This window comes from Procambarus clarkii, chromosome 58 (genome assembly GCF_040958095.1).
Source record: "Procambarus clarkii isolate CNS0578487 chromosome 58, FALCON_Pclarkii_2.0, whole genome shotgun sequence".
Lineage (NCBI taxonomy): Eukaryota > Metazoa > Arthropoda > Malacostraca > Decapoda > Cambaridae > Procambarus > Procambarus clarkii.
The window spans coordinates 19,180,423-19,198,301 of NC_091207.1; the positions used below are offsets into that span (position 1 = coordinate 19,180,423).

The 17,879-nt window shown below is 45.5% G+C and overlaps 1 protein-coding gene across 7 annotated transcripts in view; it reads right to left on the reverse strand.

Moving 5' to 3' along the window:
• The window catches only part of LOC123767948 (fat-like cadherin-related tumor suppressor homolog), a 511,054-nt gene that overhangs the window by 63,482 nt on the left and 429,693 nt on the right, over window positions 1–17,879 (reverse strand). For all 7 annotated transcript variants that reach the window (XM_069306644.1, XM_069306642.1, XM_069306641.1 and 4 more), the window contains 4 exons: window positions 17,594–17,804; window positions 13,047–13,186; window positions 411–664; window positions 91–235 (listed from right to left, as the gene is read on the reverse strand). In XM_069306644.1, the coding sequence (XP_069162745.1) occupies window positions 91–235; window positions 411–664; window positions 13,047–13,186; window positions 17,594–17,804 (750 nt within the window). The remainder of the gene's footprint in view (window positions 1–90; window positions 236–410; window positions 665–13,046; window positions 13,187–17,593; window positions 17,805–17,879) is intronic.

The following is a 17,879-nucleotide window of genomic DNA, read 5'->3' on the forward strand; positions in this document are numbered from 1 at the left end:
ACCGGTAAAGGCAGCTGGGATAACCTACACCACCGGTGAAGGCAGCTGGGATAACCTACACCACCGGTGAAGGCAGCGTGGGCGACTTACCTTAGCCACGAACATGGTCTCCAGGAAGGCAGGGGCGTGGTCGTTGTGGTCGACGACGGTGACAAGAACGCGCGCGAAGTCGGCGTTCTCGCGTCTACCTCGGTCGCGGCAGCTCACTGTCACCTCGTGTAGGCCGGCCACCTCTCTGTCCATACACACACATATGTATGAAGCTGTGTATGAATAATGTATAAAATTCACTCCCACTTCCTACCCCTAGCACATAAAAAAATAAAATGTAGATTGACTGACTGGTCAAGGGGGTTATAGTCACTAATTAAACTGACCTGTCAATGGGACAGGACACTAGCTACACCAACCTGTCAAGAGGCTCAGCCACGATGAAGTCTCCGGACGAAGAGTCGACGGCAAAGAGGCCGTGGGAGGCCAGGGCCTCAGCATGGTGGAGGGAGAAGTAGACGGCTGAGGTGGTCGAGGGCGACTGGTCCATGTCCCTACACTGGAGGGCCAGGACGGTGGAGCCTGGAACGACGGCCTCGCTGACGCTGGCCTCGTACACGCGCGCGCTGAACACCGGCCGGTGGTCGTTGGCGTCCATCACTTCCACCACCAGCTGTGGCCATCACACACACGGGATCATTAGGGAGGGGAAAAAAGTACTCAGCCAGTTTGACTATACAGGTGTTTGGTCAAACTGGCAGAGTCTAACTAAATGGTGTCTGGCCAGCACGCAAGATTGATTGATTGATGAAGATTAAGCCACTCAAGAGGTGGCACGGGCATGAATAGCCCGTAAGTGGTGACACTTTGGAGCCATTACCAGTATCAAAAGATGATACTAGAGATCTGTGGAGGCGCAACTGCACCCTGCGTGACGGGAGATGTCTCCCGGACCAAATGGTCATCCACGCAAGATATATATATACATATATACTACCGAAACAAGGTGACCCCAAGCTTCCTGAGTGTCAGGCAAAATCTTCCACTCTGTCACGCAAGCTGTCAAGAGTCTCACGAATCCCTGACACATGATGACTGAGTCACGCGTGTCATTCAAAGTCTCCCGGGTTCGAAGCCCCGGTAACGTGTCATTTCGTCTGCATTCATACAAGAAGGAAACATTTTGTGGAGATTTGCATTCTAGTATGACTTGATGGATATGAGCTACAGGCATACATTCAACGCCATAGAGCTGTTGGGAACAGGTCGTAACTGTTAATTCCCACAGGGATTTAACTGAGAGAGAGAGAGAGAGAGAGAGAGACAGACAAGAGAGACAACATAATATTTTAGCCTGACTCTATACTTGGGCCATGCAGCTTACGTAATATATTATATATATATATATATATATATATATATATATATATATATATATATATATATATATATATATATATATATATATATATATATATATATTTATACCCTGCCACCCACCACCACAACAGCCCCTCACCCCTCACTATATATATATATATATATATATATATATATATATATATATATATATATATATATATATATATATATATATATATATATATATATAAAACAGAATGTCTATTTGTTTAATTCATGTTTTCAATAGGTGTCATATATAAACGTACTCACTTCCATGTGCTTACAGAGGGACGATCGCGGCTCCTATCTCTCACCTCAGGAACGAGTCCTGACGACTTTTCATTCTTTTGTCTTCAAGTTTCGGGTGTTTACAAATGAGGGTTCCAAGCCGGGGGTGCATACTCGAGAGACCTAAAGCTATCAGTGCCTACGGGTGAAGTGGGGGCTCTAGCTCCTTATGCCTCGTCTATTAGGCATATTGTTACTCACGACCACTACCTATGAGAGACCATATTGGGTTACCAATAACTTTATTTGTTATTGTTCTTAGTGGGGATTTTTTGTATTCCTCATGGGTGGCATGACACTGTCTTCAGCTTCCTTGAGTTTGCTCGTAATACTGTCTAAAATGTGTGTGTTAATTTTCCCTCAAAGACTTTTCTTTTATGCAGGTTTTCGGACCTTCCGGTACTGAGAGCCTTACACTCTCACTTTTCTTACCTTCTCGATGGCCTTCATTGTCTCTACGAACTTGAAGATCACTGATTATATTCTGTGGTGAATATTTTAAATATCCATCTCAATCTAACTGATGTCTGGGTCTTCCCCCAGGGGCTATATGTTTCCGTCCTGGTGTATTAGATTGATTGATTGATTGATAAAGATTAAGCCACCCAAAAGGTGGCACGGGCATGAATAGCCCGTAAGTGGTGGCCCTTTTGAGCCATTACCAGTATCAAGAGCTGATACTGGAGATTTGTGGAGGTGCGACTAATACACCATTCTCGGTGTATTAAATGACAAAATTCTTTTGTACTGCGTCTGCAAGTTTAGCTCGCCATGTCTCTTCCCCCCCCCCCACTCTCCAGTTCATTTTCCCCATTCAATTTTTGCCGTGACTGAAGTCTCCCATTACTAACATCAGAGTGTGAATGTATGTCCTTGGGTGCATGTGTATTACTTGTATTTTTGCAAATAAAAAAAATTGTTGAGAAAACATAAGAGTTACAAAGAAAAAAAAAATTTAACGGCAAGAAAACCCAAAGACGTGAATACAATTAATAGTATCACATATGACATCTTATCTTGAGGTTATGTTGAGGTTATCTTGAGATGATTTCGGGCCTTAGCGTCCCCGCGGCCCGGTCCTCGACCAGGCCTCCTTTTTGTTACACACCTCCCAGGAAACAGCCCGTAGCAGTTGTCTAACGTCCAGGTACCTATTTACTGCTAGGTGAACAGGGACATCAGGGCGAAAGAATCATTTTGCCTATTTGTCTCCGCCTCCACCGGGGTTCGAACCCGGAACCTCAGGACTACGAATCTGAAGCGCTGTCCACCCAACTGTCAGGCGTCCCAAGGTTATACTTGATCAAGATTGATTGATTGATGAAGATTAAGCCACCCAAGAGGAGGCACGGGCATGAATAGCCCATAAGACGTGCTCAATAGACAAAGCACTTCACCTCACACTATTCCACTATACTAGATAATAGCCTCAAAATCCAATTAGTTCACACAGCACCGCTCCTGTGCCAGGTAAGTCCACTACGGGCTCACCATAGCCCGTGCTACTTGCCCCGCTCCTGTGCCAGGTAAGTTACGGGCTCACCATAGCCCGTGCTACTTGGAACTTGTTCCGAGTAGCTCAATCTATAACAACAACAACAACCAATTAGTTTGTTAACAGAACGACCATCGTGCACTTTCAGTCTCGTTTAAATTGTACCCACAAATGAAATTCTGTCGGGAAGGAATTTGCGGCCATTTAATTGTTTTTTGGCAATAGGATTAAACACCATAACTTTCATTTGTTTGACTTGTATTCTTAGGCGAGGCGAACAGCACTCAACTTGATTACTGAAGCAGGAGAACCAGAAGACACACACACACACACACACACACACACACACACACACACACACACACACACACACACACACACACACACACACACACACACACACACACACTAGATATGATACAGCCCAGTAGGCTCAGGAATCTGTACACCAGTTGATTGACAGTTGAGAGGCGGGACCAAACAGCCAAAACTCAACCCCCGCAAGCACAAATAGGTGAGTACACACACACACACACACACACACACACACACACACACACACACACACACACACACACGCACATGTTGTACCTACACCAGGAACACTGACAGCTACTCGTTCCGGGGATCGATCCCCGGCGATGGCAGAAACAAATGGTCCGAGTTTCTTTCACCCTCCTGCACCTGTTCACCTAGGTACTAGGAAGTAAGACAGCTGCTACGGGCTGCTTCCTGGGGATATGTAACGAAAAAGGAGGCCTGATCGAGGACCGGGCCGCGGGGACGCTAAGCCCCGAATTCATCTTAAGTTAATCTCAAGATAGGTACTGTGCAACGCCCTGTCCAGAACTGCATATATATATATATATATATATATATATATATATATATATATATATATATATATATATATATATATATATATATATATATATATATACACACACACACGTACCCTCGGGTACGTGTGTGTGTGTGTGTGTGTGTGCGTGTGTGTGTGCGTGTGTACTCACCTAGTTGTACTCACCTAGTTGTGTTTGCGGGGGTTGAGCTCTGGCTCTTTGGTCCCGCCTCTCAACCGTCAATCAACAGGTGTACAGATTCCTGAGCCTATCGGGCTCTGTCATATCTACACTTGAAACTGTGTATGGAGTGAGCCTCCACCACATCACCCCCTAATGCATTCCATTTGTCAACCACTCTGACACTAAAAAAGTTCTTTCTAATATCTCTGTGGCTCATTTGGGCACTCAGTTTCCACCTGTGTCCCATTGTGCGTGTTCCCCTTGTGTTAAATAGACTGTCTTTATCTACCCTATCAATCCCCTTCAGAATCTTGAATGTGGTGATCATGTCCCCCCTAACTCTTCTGTCTTCCAGCGAAGTGAGGTTTAATTCCCGTAGTCTCTCCTCGTAGCTCATACCTCTCAGCTCGGGTACTAGTCTGGTGGCAAACCTTTGAACCTTTTCCAGTTTAGTCTTATCCTTGACTAGATATGGACTCCATGCTGGGGCTGCATACTCCAGGATTGGCCTGACATATGTGGTATACAAAGTTCTGAATGATTCTTTACACAAGTTTCTGAATGCCGTTCGTATGTTGGCCAGCCTGGCATATGCCGCTGATGTTATCCGCTTGATATGTGCTGCAGGAGACAGGTCTGGCGTGATATCAACCCCCAAGTCTTTTTCCTTCTCTGACTCCTGAAGAATTTCCTCTCCCAGATGATACCTTGTATCTGGCCTCCTGCTCCCTACCCCTATCTTCATTACATTACATTTGGTTGGGTTAAACTCTAACAACCATTTGTTCGACCATTCCTTCAGCTTGTCTAGGTCTTCTTGAAGCCTCAAACAGTCCTCTTCTGTTTTAATCCTTCTCATAATTTTAGCATCGTCCGCAAACATTGAGAGAAATGAATCGATACCCTCCGGGAGATCATTTACATATATCAGAAACAAGATAGGACCGAGTACAGAGCCCTGTGGGACTCCACTGGTGACTTCACGCCAATCGGAGGTCTCACCCCTCACCGTAACTCTCTGCTTCCTATTGCTTAGATACTCCCTTATCCACTGGAGCACCTTACCAGCTACACCTGCCTGTCTCTCCAGCTTATGTACCAGCCTCTTATGCGGTACTGTGTCAAAGGCTTTCCGACAATCCAAGAAAATGCAGTCCGCCCAGCCCTCTCTTTCTTGCTTAATCTGTGTCACCTGATCGTAGAATTCTATCAAGCCTGTAAGGCAAGATTTACCCTCCCTGAATCCATGTTGGCGATTTGTCACGAAGTCCCTTCTCTCCAGATGTGTTACCAGGTTTTTTCTCACGATCTTCTCCATCACCTTGCATGGTATACAAGTCAAGGACACTGGCCTGTAGTTCAGTGCCTCTTGTCTGTCGCCCTTTTTGTATATTGGGACCACATTCGCCGTCTTCCATATTTCTGGTAGGTCTCCCGTCTCTAGTGATTTACTATACACTATGGAGAGTGGCAAGCAAAGTGCCTCTGCACACTCTTTCAGTACCCATGGTGAGATCCCATCTGGACCAACCGCCTTTCTAACATCCAGATCCAGCAGGTGTCTCTTGACCTCCTCTCTCGTAATTTCGAACTCCTCCAAGGCCGCCTGGTTTACCTCCCTTTCTCCTAGCACAGTGACCTCACCCTGTTCTATTGTGAAGACCTCCTGGAACCTCTTGTTGAGTTCCTCACACACCTCTCTGTCATTCTCTGTATACCTGTCCTCGCCTGTTCTAAGTTTCAATACCTGTTCTTTCACTGTTGTTTTCCTTCTGATGTGACTGTGGAGTAGCTTTGGTTCGGTCTTGGCTTTGTTTGCTATATCATTTTCAAAAATTTTCTCTGCTTCTCTTCTCACCCTGACGTACTCATTCCTGGTTCTCTGGTATCTCTCCCTGCTTTCTGGTGTTCTGTTATTCCGGAAGTTCCTCCACGCCTTCTTGTTCAGTTTCTTCGCTTCCATACATGCCCTATTATACCATGGATTCTTTTGTTGCTTCTCGGATTTTTCCCTTTGGGCCGGGATGAACCTGTTTACTGCCTCCTGACACTTTTGGGTAACATAGTCCATCATACCCTGTACAGACTTGTCTCTGAGGTCTGTGTCCCAAGGTATTTCACTTAGGAAACTTCTCATCTGTTCATAATTCCCCTTTCGGTATGCCAGCCTTTTGATTCCTAGTTCTTTTTGGGGGGAGATAAGTCCTAGCTCTACCAGGTACTCAAAGTTCAATACACTGTGGTCACTCATTCCCAAGGGCGCTTCCATCTTAACTTCCCTTATATCCCATTCATTTAGGGTAAATATCAAATCAAGCATTGCTGGTTCATCTTCTCCTCTCATTCTTGTTGGCTCTTTGGTATGCTGGCTTAGAAAGTTTCTTGTTGCCACGTCCAGCAGCTTAGCTCTCCATGTTTCTGGTCCTCCATGCGGGTCTCTGTTCTTCCAATCTATTTCCCATGGTTGAAGTCTCCCATAATTAGTAGTCCAGATCCATTCCTGCTAGCAACAGAAGCTGCTCTTTCTATTATGTTAATGGTGGCCATGTTGTTTCTATCATATTCCTGTCTAGGTCTTCTGTCATTTGGTGGTGGATTATATATGACTGCGACTATAATTTTTTTCCCTCCATTTGTTACAGTACCTGCTATGTAGTCACTGAAACCTTCACAGCCCTGAATATCCATCTCCTCAAAATCCCAGCCTTTTCTTACCAGCAGAGCTACACCACCCCCACCTCTTCCTTCCCTCTCTTTCCGCATAACATAATAGTCCTGTGGAAACACTGCATTTGTTATTGTTTTCGTGATCTTTGTTTCTGTGAGGGCTATTATGTCTGGGTTTTCCTCTAGTACCAGTTCTCCAAGCTCATTTGCTTTATTTGTAATTCCATCTATGTTAGTGTACATCGCTTTGAGGCTCACTTTCTTCTGTCCCTTCTCAAATCGCCTCCTTGGTGAGTGTTCTGCTGGTGGGGGAGGCTGTTCCATGGGTGTGAGGACCTGTGAGGTGGGTAACAGGATCTCAGAGGATACTGGAATGAGGGGCGGGGGATCCAGTGAAGGGGGAGGGACAGGGAGGGTATGGGGTGAAAGGGGAGGGAGGACGGGAAGGAAAGGGGGGGAGGGAGGACTCGGGAGGAGGGGAGGGGTAGAAGGGTGGGGATTGGGTGTGGGGGGAGGGAGATTTGGCTGAACTTTTGAGTGGGGGCAGGGAGGGTTTGGGGTAGGGGGGTTTTCTATGCAGAGGAGGGAGGCGGGGTTGTCCTCCCTTCTGGTGTTACTGGGTAGCTGGTTGTGGGTTCCCCCCTCCGCCTCTGGGGGTGTTGTGTTGGGAGCTGTGACTTCCTGGTTTTCCCCTCTCGCCCTGCGCCTCTTCCTTGCTTCTGCCGCCACGGCTCTCTCCTCCCTTGTCATGTCTCGCTGGAGGAATACATTTTTTAATTTTCCCACGTTTTTCAGGGAGCTTTCCTTGATAGGATCCTCTCCTTTGTGTTCTCGTTTGTGTGTGTGTGTGTGTGTGTGTGTGTGTGTGTGTGTGTGTGTGTGTGTGTGTGTGTGTGTGTGTGTGTGTGTGTGTGTGTGTGTATTCATCTAATTGTGCTTGCGGGGGTTGAGCTCTGGCTCTCTCTCTCTCTCTCTCTCTCTCTTTCAGTGGAGAGGCCCGTTTCTCAACTGTCAATCAATCATCTGATTTTTTCCCCCCACACACACAAGAAGCAGCCCGTAGCAGCTATCTAACTCCCAGGTACCTATTTACTGCTAGGTGAACAGGGGGCATCAAGGTGAAAGAAGAAATTCTACCCATTTGTTTCCGCCTCCACCGGAGATCGAACCCGGAACCTCAGGACTACAAATCCGAAGCGCTGTCCACTCAGCTATCAGCCCCCCCCGTCTCTCTATCTCGGTGCTATAACACCGTCGAGGCAGAACCGTGTCGTCACCGTTATGGCAGAACCGTGTCGTCACCGTTATGGCAGCACCGTGTTGTCACCGTTATGGCAGCACCGTGTCGTCACCGTTATGGCAGCACCGTGTCGTCACCGTTATGGCAGCACCGTGTCGTCACCGTTATGGCAGCACCGTGTCGTCACCGTTATGGCAGCACCGTGTCGTCACCGTTATGGCAGCCCCGTGTCGTCACCGTTATGGCAGCCCCGTGTCGTCACCGTTATGGCAGCACCGTGTCGTCACCGTTATGGCAGAACCGTGTCGTCACCGTTATGGCAGCCCCGTGTCGTCACCGTTATGGCAGCACCGTGTCGTCACCGTTATGGCAGCACCGTGTCGTCACCGTTATGGCAGCCCCGTGTCGTCACCGTTATGGCAGCACCGTTACACCGTGAAGCCAAACTCCACATAACTAAGTAATGACTTTCCCTGATATTGGGTTGGAGGGATGCCAGGCTTTGTGGGTTATGGTCGTCCCAAGTTGCGGCGAGTCCGCTGTATCCGCATGACGCTGTATAAGGTGGGTGGGGAGGGGGTGGGTGGGTGGGTAAATACCGGCTGGTAATTAGGCCTATCATGAATGAGGATTGTGTTTTCTCTCTCTCTACAGCTGTGAGGAGAGGCGTCTTAAAGGGTCACGATTATCTCTTCTGTCAACAGCTCTGAACACCTCTCCTGCTCACCTGGTCGGCACACGTTCGTTTACTTAAAAGGGAAGTGAAATTTAGCCAGTGACCAATTTCCCTGCCGAATGGGCTGTCGGACCTCAAGAGAAGATGGTAAGGATCTTTCACAGCATCTCGACGCCCCCAAGTCCCCCCCCCTACAGACAAGTCCACCTTCACTCAACAAATAAGTCCACCTTCACTCAACAAACAAGTCCACCTCCACTCAGCAAACAAGTCCACCTTCACTCAACAAACAAGTCCACCTCCACTCAGCAAACAAGTCCACCTTCACTCAACAAACAAGTCCACCTTCACTCAACAAACAAGTCCCCCTCCACTCAACAAACAAGTCCACCTTCACTCAACAAACAAGTCCACCTCCACTCAACAAACAAGTCCACCTCCACTCAACAAACAAGTCCCCCTTCACTCAACAAACAAGTCCTCCCTTCACTCAACAAACAAGTCCACCTCCACTCAACAAACAAGTCCACCTTCACTCAACAAACAAGTCCACCTCCACTCAACAAACAAGTCCACCTTCACTCAACAAACAAGTCCACCTCCACTCAACAAACAAGTCCACCTTCACTCAACAAACAAGTCCACCTTCACTCAACAAACAAGTCCACCTTCACTCAACAAACAAGTCCACCTCCACTCAACAAACAAAGCCCCATACCATCCACCAACCATCCACACTTATCACCCTTCTCTGGTCTCTTGAAAAATATAATCGAAAACAAATCTTGAAACAAAAGAACTCTGATATATAAATAAATTGCCTAGTTTCCCCCTGAAGAATATTTGACCAGGAATTCTAACCCAGGAACCGAAGCAGCATTCTGCTTGACGGAACCTTCCGTTTCTGTTAAAGCTTAACAGTACAACAGTCTGTTGAACAGTTAAACAGACTGTTGTGATAGGATTAAGGCCCACGTTCGTGTAGGTGACTTATGGACGGCATAAATGCAGATGTACCTAAATGTGTGTGAGGATTAACCGAAATTGATCGACGTTGCATGAACATTGATTCAACGTCAATTTAACGTCGTAAACGTTGATTGAACGTTACACTTAAGCATTTTGCCCACTAGGGAGAGAGAGAGAGAGAGAGAGAGAGAGAGAGAGAGAGAGAGAGAGAGAGAGAGAGAGAGAGAGAGAGAGAGAGAGAGAGAGAGAGAGAGAGAGGCAGAGAGAATATGAGGCACAATATCCTAGAGTAACGTTCAATCAACGTTAAAGCAACGTCGAATCAGCTGGGACACGCTATACATACACAGAGCTTCCACACCCCCCACATTAACACCGGGACCAAAGAGCCAAAGCTCAACCTCTCCCGCAAGCACAACTAGGTGAGTACTAAGTTGCCACAGTCACATGTACAGCAGTTGCCACAGTCACATGTACAGCAGTTGCCACAGTCACATGTACAGCAGTTGCCACAGTCACATGTACAGCAGTTGCCACAGTCACATGTACAGCAGTTGCCACAGTCACATGTACAGCAGTTGCCACAGTCACATGTACAGCAGTTGCCACAGTCACATGTACAGCAGTTGCCACAGTCACAAGTACAGCAGTTGCCACAGTCACATGTACAGCAGTTGCCACAGTCACATGTACAGCAGTTGCCACAGTCACATGTACAGCAGTTGCCACAGTCACATGTACAGCAGTTGCCACAGTCACATGTACAGCAGTTGCCACAGTCACATGTACAGCAGTTGCCACAGTCACATGTACAGCAGTTGCCACAGTCACAAGTACAGCAGTTGCCACAGTCACATGTACAGCAGTTGCCACAGTCACATGTACAGCAGTTGCCACAGTCACATGTACAGCAGTTGCCACAGTCACATGTACAGCAGTTGCCATAGCCAAACGCACTCTCGGTTGACACATCCACAACAGCTCCTTATGCCACACCCACCACGGTGGCAATATTTTGTGCAACTCTGAAATTATTGGTGCAATTTTGCCTAATATACGTTGTTAAGTCTTGCGAGTTTACATAATACACACAATGAGGTTTACCGGTAAACCATTTTGCTTTCACGGGCAGCATATGCCAATGTAAACTAATTGTATACTGTTTGCCGGTATTGACTGGCAACACTGACAGGGGGGAAAACGCTGAAAGGGTCTGAAAATTACCACATTTTGTTATCTTGAGATGATTTCGGGGTTTAGTGTCCCCGCGGCCCGGTTCTCGACCAGGCGGCTTTTTTTTTGTTACCCCCCCCCCCCAGAAAGCAGACTGTAGCAGCTATCTAACTCCCAGGTACCTATTTACTGCTAGGTAAAACAGGGAGCATCAGAGTGAAAGAAACTCTGCCCATTTGTTTCCGCCTGCACCGGGGATCGAACCCGGAACCTCAAGACTACGAATCCCGAGCGTGATCCACTCAGCTGTCAGACCTCCCCTAATGTCATGCCCATTATTACCGGGTGAAAGTCAGAGCACTGATCGTGAATAAAGACTAAGCTAATAGTGAATAAAGACTAAGCTAATAGTGAATAAAGACTAAGCTAATAGTGAATAAAGACTAAGCTAATGAATGTCAGTCTGAATTACCCTCGTCTTAAGTTCATTCAGTACCGTTAATTCATTATTGATTTAAAATAATGTGTTACGAAATAGCTGGCGCGCGCGCCGCTGCTGCCCTCAGAAGATGGTTACAGCTGGATTTTGTTAATTATGCATGATAGATGGAGCATGATAGTTAAGTGAATCAGACCAATTTGTGGCACATATCAATCTAGATATCAAATATTGAATTCAGCAAGAGAAAGATGAGGTAGCTGTTACGAGAAAGTGGTAAGGATTTATGACTAGATGGCACTCATAAAGAATATGAGGACTGAGTGAGAGGATGGTGTCCAAGACGTTATAGCAATCACAGAAACAAAACTGAGAAGTGTTACCGGAAAAGCCCTCTTACGAGGACGTCAAGTAATAAGGAAAGATAGGATGAACTCAACCCGTCTTCCTAATAGAACGTCGCATTTTGACGTATACTCTACCTAGGGGCCAAAAATTGTCGTCCTAGAAAATGGTAGCGACTCGCGTCCCGTTTTGGGTCCTCTAGGAGGTTAGGATAAGGGGACTTTGGTACGACAGTTTCTTCACGTCGGGAACCTTACTAGGACGGGCTGGGTGAACAAGCATGCAGATGGGATTACCCTGATGCTACGTCGATATTGGAGCTCCTAAGAACTACCTTGAGGTTACCTTGAGGTGCTTCCGGGGCTTAGCGTCCCCGCGTCCCGGTCGTCGACCAGGCCTCCTGGTTGCTGGACTAGAAGGCTGTTGGACCAGGAGGCTGGTCAACCTGGCTGTTGGACGCGGCTACTCTCTGCCTGACGTATGAATAACAGCCTGGTTGATCAGGTATCAATCTAATACTAAAGGTATCAGAGAAAATCAATCAGCAAGAGTACATATCAGGAATAACAAGAGTTGATGACATAAAATTAGTGGTAACAGGAATTTACGATCTAAAATCTCAGATGGGTGCAAGGTATCTGTGAGATCCTTCCTTATTGTGGGCGTTCAGTGGTGCAGCGGGTAGAGCTACGGGCTTGTCTTTTGGGGGTCCTGGGTTCGAGGCGCCAATGGACACCTCTTGGGAGGTGTCCATTGGCGCCTCGACCAACAGTGTCACATAGTGCAAGTGACGTGACACTGTTGGTTGTGTCAGACTAAGTCCCTTGTCACATTGTCTGATACCGGAGTTTGTTCACCTCCGGAGGGGTTGTGAACACTTGTGAACACCTTGTGTTCACCTCTGGAGGGTTTGTGAACACTTGTGAACACCTTGTGTTCACCTCTGGAGAGGTTGTGAACACTTGTGAACACCTTGTGTTCACAGTGCGTAATCTGGACATATCTTGTGTTTCGTCTTGGTCTCTCGGTGAATCACTTATAAAGCGATTATTTACATATGTATTTGTGTCATGAATGTATGCCTATGTATACGCATACCTACATACATCCATACATGTGTATGTGTACGTATATATGTACATATATATGCAAGATTAACAACTGTGTAACTAGCTTCACAAGACCTTCACTTGCTTAGCTAAACCAACTATAGAGTCCAGTTCCTGAGCCCATATTATGTGCCCCTGTAACCCGTTCCACCGCCGCCCACGGGATGGGGTATAAGGGGGGTTGCATAATACAGAACTTTGAACTTAACCTTGACCTACACTGACCTTGGTAGTGGTGGTGTGGACACCGTCGGTGGCAGCGACTGTGAGAGTATAGTGATGTTGGTCCTCGTGGTCAAGACGTCTCGCTAAGCTTACAAGACCGGAGTCGATACCCATGCTAAATCTCCCACTCTCGTCTCCCTCTGTCAATGGTGCCAAGAAAAAGGTTAGTTAGTTAATTAAGTCAGTTGTGGGAGGAAGGGAGAGAATTATCAGGGGAAAAAGTGCCTATAGCCATTACGACTATATATATACCACTGTGAAGGGGTCAGGATAAGGATTTGGGATGGGACGAGGGAGAGGAATGGTGCCCAACCACTTGTGGACGGTATGGGATGGAACGCCGACCTGCATGAAGCGAGACCGTCGCTCTACCGTCCAGTCCAAGTGGTTGACTGGGTTGTCGGAGAGGTTAAGAATACTAGTTACCACCTTGCTTGTCTTTGCTCAGAATATATATATATATATATATATATATATATATATATATATATATATATATATATATATATATATAAAGAATATGAGGATAAGAACATCCAGAACAGGATAGGGAATACCAGGATAAGCATCCGGGATAGAACAGAGGCAAGGAATGGAATCCAGTCACTTGGACCATCGGGAATTGAACGCCGACCTGCAAGAAGCGAGGCCTCCGCTGTACCGACCGGTACAAGTGCTTGATTAATACAAAATATACATGGAATATCTGCATATTAAAAACATATAAATAAAATACCTGAATATATATATATATATATATATATATATATATATATATATATATATATATATATATATATATATATATATATATATATATGAACGTCTTAAGATAGCACAAGACAATAAGGTTATAGCACCAAGCAGAAGATTGAGTAAATAATATACTATAAATAATATGATTTATCCATCTTAGTACGTTGTAAATCCACAAATAAAGTGTAATAGAAATTTAACAGATACAAAAGTTCCTAATACCAATAAACAATTGAGAAATGATTGGCTACCACGCTACTTGAAGACTTTTTTTTATTTCCTTTCGTCTTAAAAATGTGTCTTGTTGTCCGGGAAACGTCGCCATCACCTCACAACATATTGACTTACTGGTAAACCAACGAGGTTTCCCCTGGTGGGTTTACCACAGGTTTGGTTAGTTGCCTTTCCAATTATGTTCACTGTTGCCCGGAGTCTCTTTGGATGCCCCGTGACATCTCCCACGTGATATCTCACTCTCACTAAATGTTTTGGTTTATATATATATATATATATATATATATATATATATATATATATATATATATATATATATATATATATATATATATATATGTTCGTCACACGACATCTACTTAACTAATCTTCTTGCAAAAACATTACACTCTCACCATTCTCTTATTTTCTAACATCTATTTTAACTACTTGCCATCTATAAAATAAACTAGTATTTCTTCTAACCTCCACTCCACCCCCACCACGTCCTCATTCCACCAGTTTCGTTCATTCTTCCATCAGTTAGTGCTCATTTAGCCAGTCATAACCCAGCAATCCTTGTGAACATCTCACAAGGTACACAATAGCATTTGCTTTTAATCTCTTGCTCCAAGATCACTATCAAACATCCTTATGAGCTCACCGATCAATTATCTTGTTCACATCCGGCAGGTAAATACAATGAGCATCACAGTCTTGAAAAAAAATAAGATATTTCGTTGCCTCTCTGTTTTCTTGATAAGAAAAGGTAAGATATAAGAAAAAGATAAGAAAACACATATAAGTGGAGTTTCAAGAATGCAAAAAAGAGTCATTACAGTAATTCATTACTTAAGAGACTGGGAACCCTGGAAACACAAACCGAAACTGTCTCTACTTTCCGCTTGTTACAACTTGTAATAAAGTTGTTACATCTTGGCTTAACGTGTTTATGACGTATTAGAACGTTGTTACAACTTGCTCTATTGGTTGTTATAACTGGTTAGGAGGGGTTAAAACTTGTTCGAACGTTGTACCAACGTCGTAGTTTCGGTGTGTGTTTGACGGGAATCAAGGTTATAAAGCCTCTAAAAAAAGGATTGAGTGTTAAAAGACTTTAGGTAGAGTTGGCCACTATGTGCGGTTGATTCTTTAATCTGCCTGAGTGGCTTATAAGTCAGGTGTTGACCTAGTTAACGAGGCCATCTTTGTGGGTAATGTTAGTTAGCTCGTGTGAGGGGGTGCCAGTCTAAGGGGGTGAAGCTGGCACTCCTTGGAGGATGATGCCAGTAGCTCTTGGAGGATGATGCCAGAAGGTCTTAGAGGAGAGGATAATGCTAGTAAGCCTGAGATAGTGATGTCACTGATCCTAGAGAGGACATGGGGGAGGCTCAGGAGCTAAAGCTCTACTCTGCAAGCACATATGAGCAACTACACACACACACACACACTTAAGTCGGTAAGCTTTCACTAATATCTGGCAGACAGCCACTTAAATACGTCTAGCAAGACGCAGTTATCCTAGACGCAGCATAGACGAACGCACTGCGTCAATGCATCCTGAATTTTCCAACTAATTATCCTCTCATTAGCTTCAAAAATTTCCAGCAACATATTTGACTCATACAAGAATATTTTTTTTATCAACGTTAAATTGTGAAATTTGTTAAATTGTTAACAAATTGTTATTTGTTAAATTTATTTCCTCGAATTGTTAAATTTATTTCCTCACTGCAGTGTGTGAGAGTAAAAAAAAAACTCTGTTCTGTTTATTTGTTTTTCCTGCAGTTTTGGAAGCGAGACATATTCAGCGACGTGTTTTTCGTGTTTCGTTACAATGTTTGAGTTATATTGAAGGTGTAAACACGTGTTTAAGTTGCAGCTTCAGTCAGTGATAAGTGTTTACATTTTGGCATACCAAAGTGCATTGTTGGATCCACAAAAGTACACAGGAGGGAGCCGGTCGGCCGAGCGGACATCACGCTGGACTTGTGATCCTGGGTTCGATCCCAGGCGCCGGCGAGAAACAATGGGCAGAGTTTCTTTCACCCTATGCCCCTGTTACCTAGCAGTAAAATAGGTACCTGGGTGTTAGTCAGCTGTCACGGGCTGCTTCCTGGGGGGTGGAGGCCTGGTCGAGGACCGGGCCGCGGGGACACTAAAAAACCCCGAAATCATCTCAAGATAACACATTTGTACTGCTAATTTTAAAGACTCCGAAAGAAGAAAAGCTAAACAGCAAATATCCATAGGCCTAAAATTGCACATATTGGTACCATATTAAGCCTGAGATAATGTCCATAAGGCCTAGGATTGCGACGATGAGTTGGATTAGCGGAGGTCGTTATTACGGTTAGCAATTGATATGACGCGGATCACGTAAACATATTCCAGAGGCTCCTCTGGCAAAGCTTGAAGTCTCAGTTGGATACCAGTTGGGTGTCTCTAGGATCCTTTCTAATTGTGGGTGTACAGTGGTTCAGTGGGTAGAGCTACGGGTTTCCGTTTTGTGGTCCTGAGTTTTAGGCTGCGACCGTCCGAGTGAATGAAATGTTATTTTCATGTCACTGTGGTTAGCAATATATATATATATATATATATATATATATATATATATATATATATATATATATATATATATATATATATATATATATATGTTTGTTACTCATCTAGTTGTGCTTTTAAGGGGGTTGAAATTGTGCTCCTTGGTCTCGGCTCTTTATGTGTGTGTGTGTGTGTGTGTGTGTGTGTGTGTGTGAGTGTGTGTGTGTGTGTGTGTGTGTGTGTGTGTCAATTTGGATTCATGTGTGGTGGGTAATATTTGTTATTTGTGTCTGCAGGATCAAGCTGTTAGCTCTTGGGCCCCGCATTTTTAACCGTCGGTAGTCTAATATACCGACTCCCGACCAATTTTGCCTCTATCATATCTACTACGTATATTTCTAACACACACACACACACACACACACACACACACACACACACACACACACACACACACACACACAGGGATCTCGCGGCTTAGTGGGTAGCATTCGGGGGTCATAGTCCTAATAGCCCAGGTTCGATTCCCAGCGGAGGCAGAAACAAATGGGCAGAGTTTTTTTCACGCAGATGATCATGTTCACCAAGCAGTAAATAGGTAACTGTGCCCGGCCCGAGGCCAGGCTTGACTTGTGAGAGTTTGGTCCACCAGGCTGTTGCTTGGAGCGGCCCGCAGGCCCACATCCCCACCACAGCCCGGTTGGTCCGGCACTCCTTGAAGGAAACAATCTAGTTTCCTCTTGAAGATGTCCACGGTTGTTCCGGTAATATTTCTTATACTCGCTGGTAGGACGTTGAACAACCGTGGACCTCTGATGTTCATACACTGCACAGCACCTCACAGCACCGCACCCACAGCACCTCATCCACAGCACCTCACCTCACCCCCAGCACCTCATCCACACCACCTCACCTCACCCCCAGCACCTCACAGCACCGCACCCACACCACCTCACCTCACCCCCAGCACCTCACAGCACCTCATCCACAGCACCTCACCTCACCCCCAGCACCTCACCCCAGCACCTCACCTGTGATGTAGTAAAATAAAGTGTCGTTATCAGGGTCGTGGGCGTTAACGAAGGCGACTAAATGTCCAGGCGGGTCGGTCTCCATGACATGGGCGGGCGGCAGGGTGGGCAGAACGGGCGGATGGGCCGAGTCATCGGGTACGCTGGCCACCCGCACCAGGACCCGGGTCGTGGCGCTCATCTGTGGACTACCGTTGTCCTGGGCCTGGATCTGAGAGGCAGAATGTCTGTGGTCAGATAATTATTGCATCTCAGTGGTGTTCAAGATTATATATATATATGTACA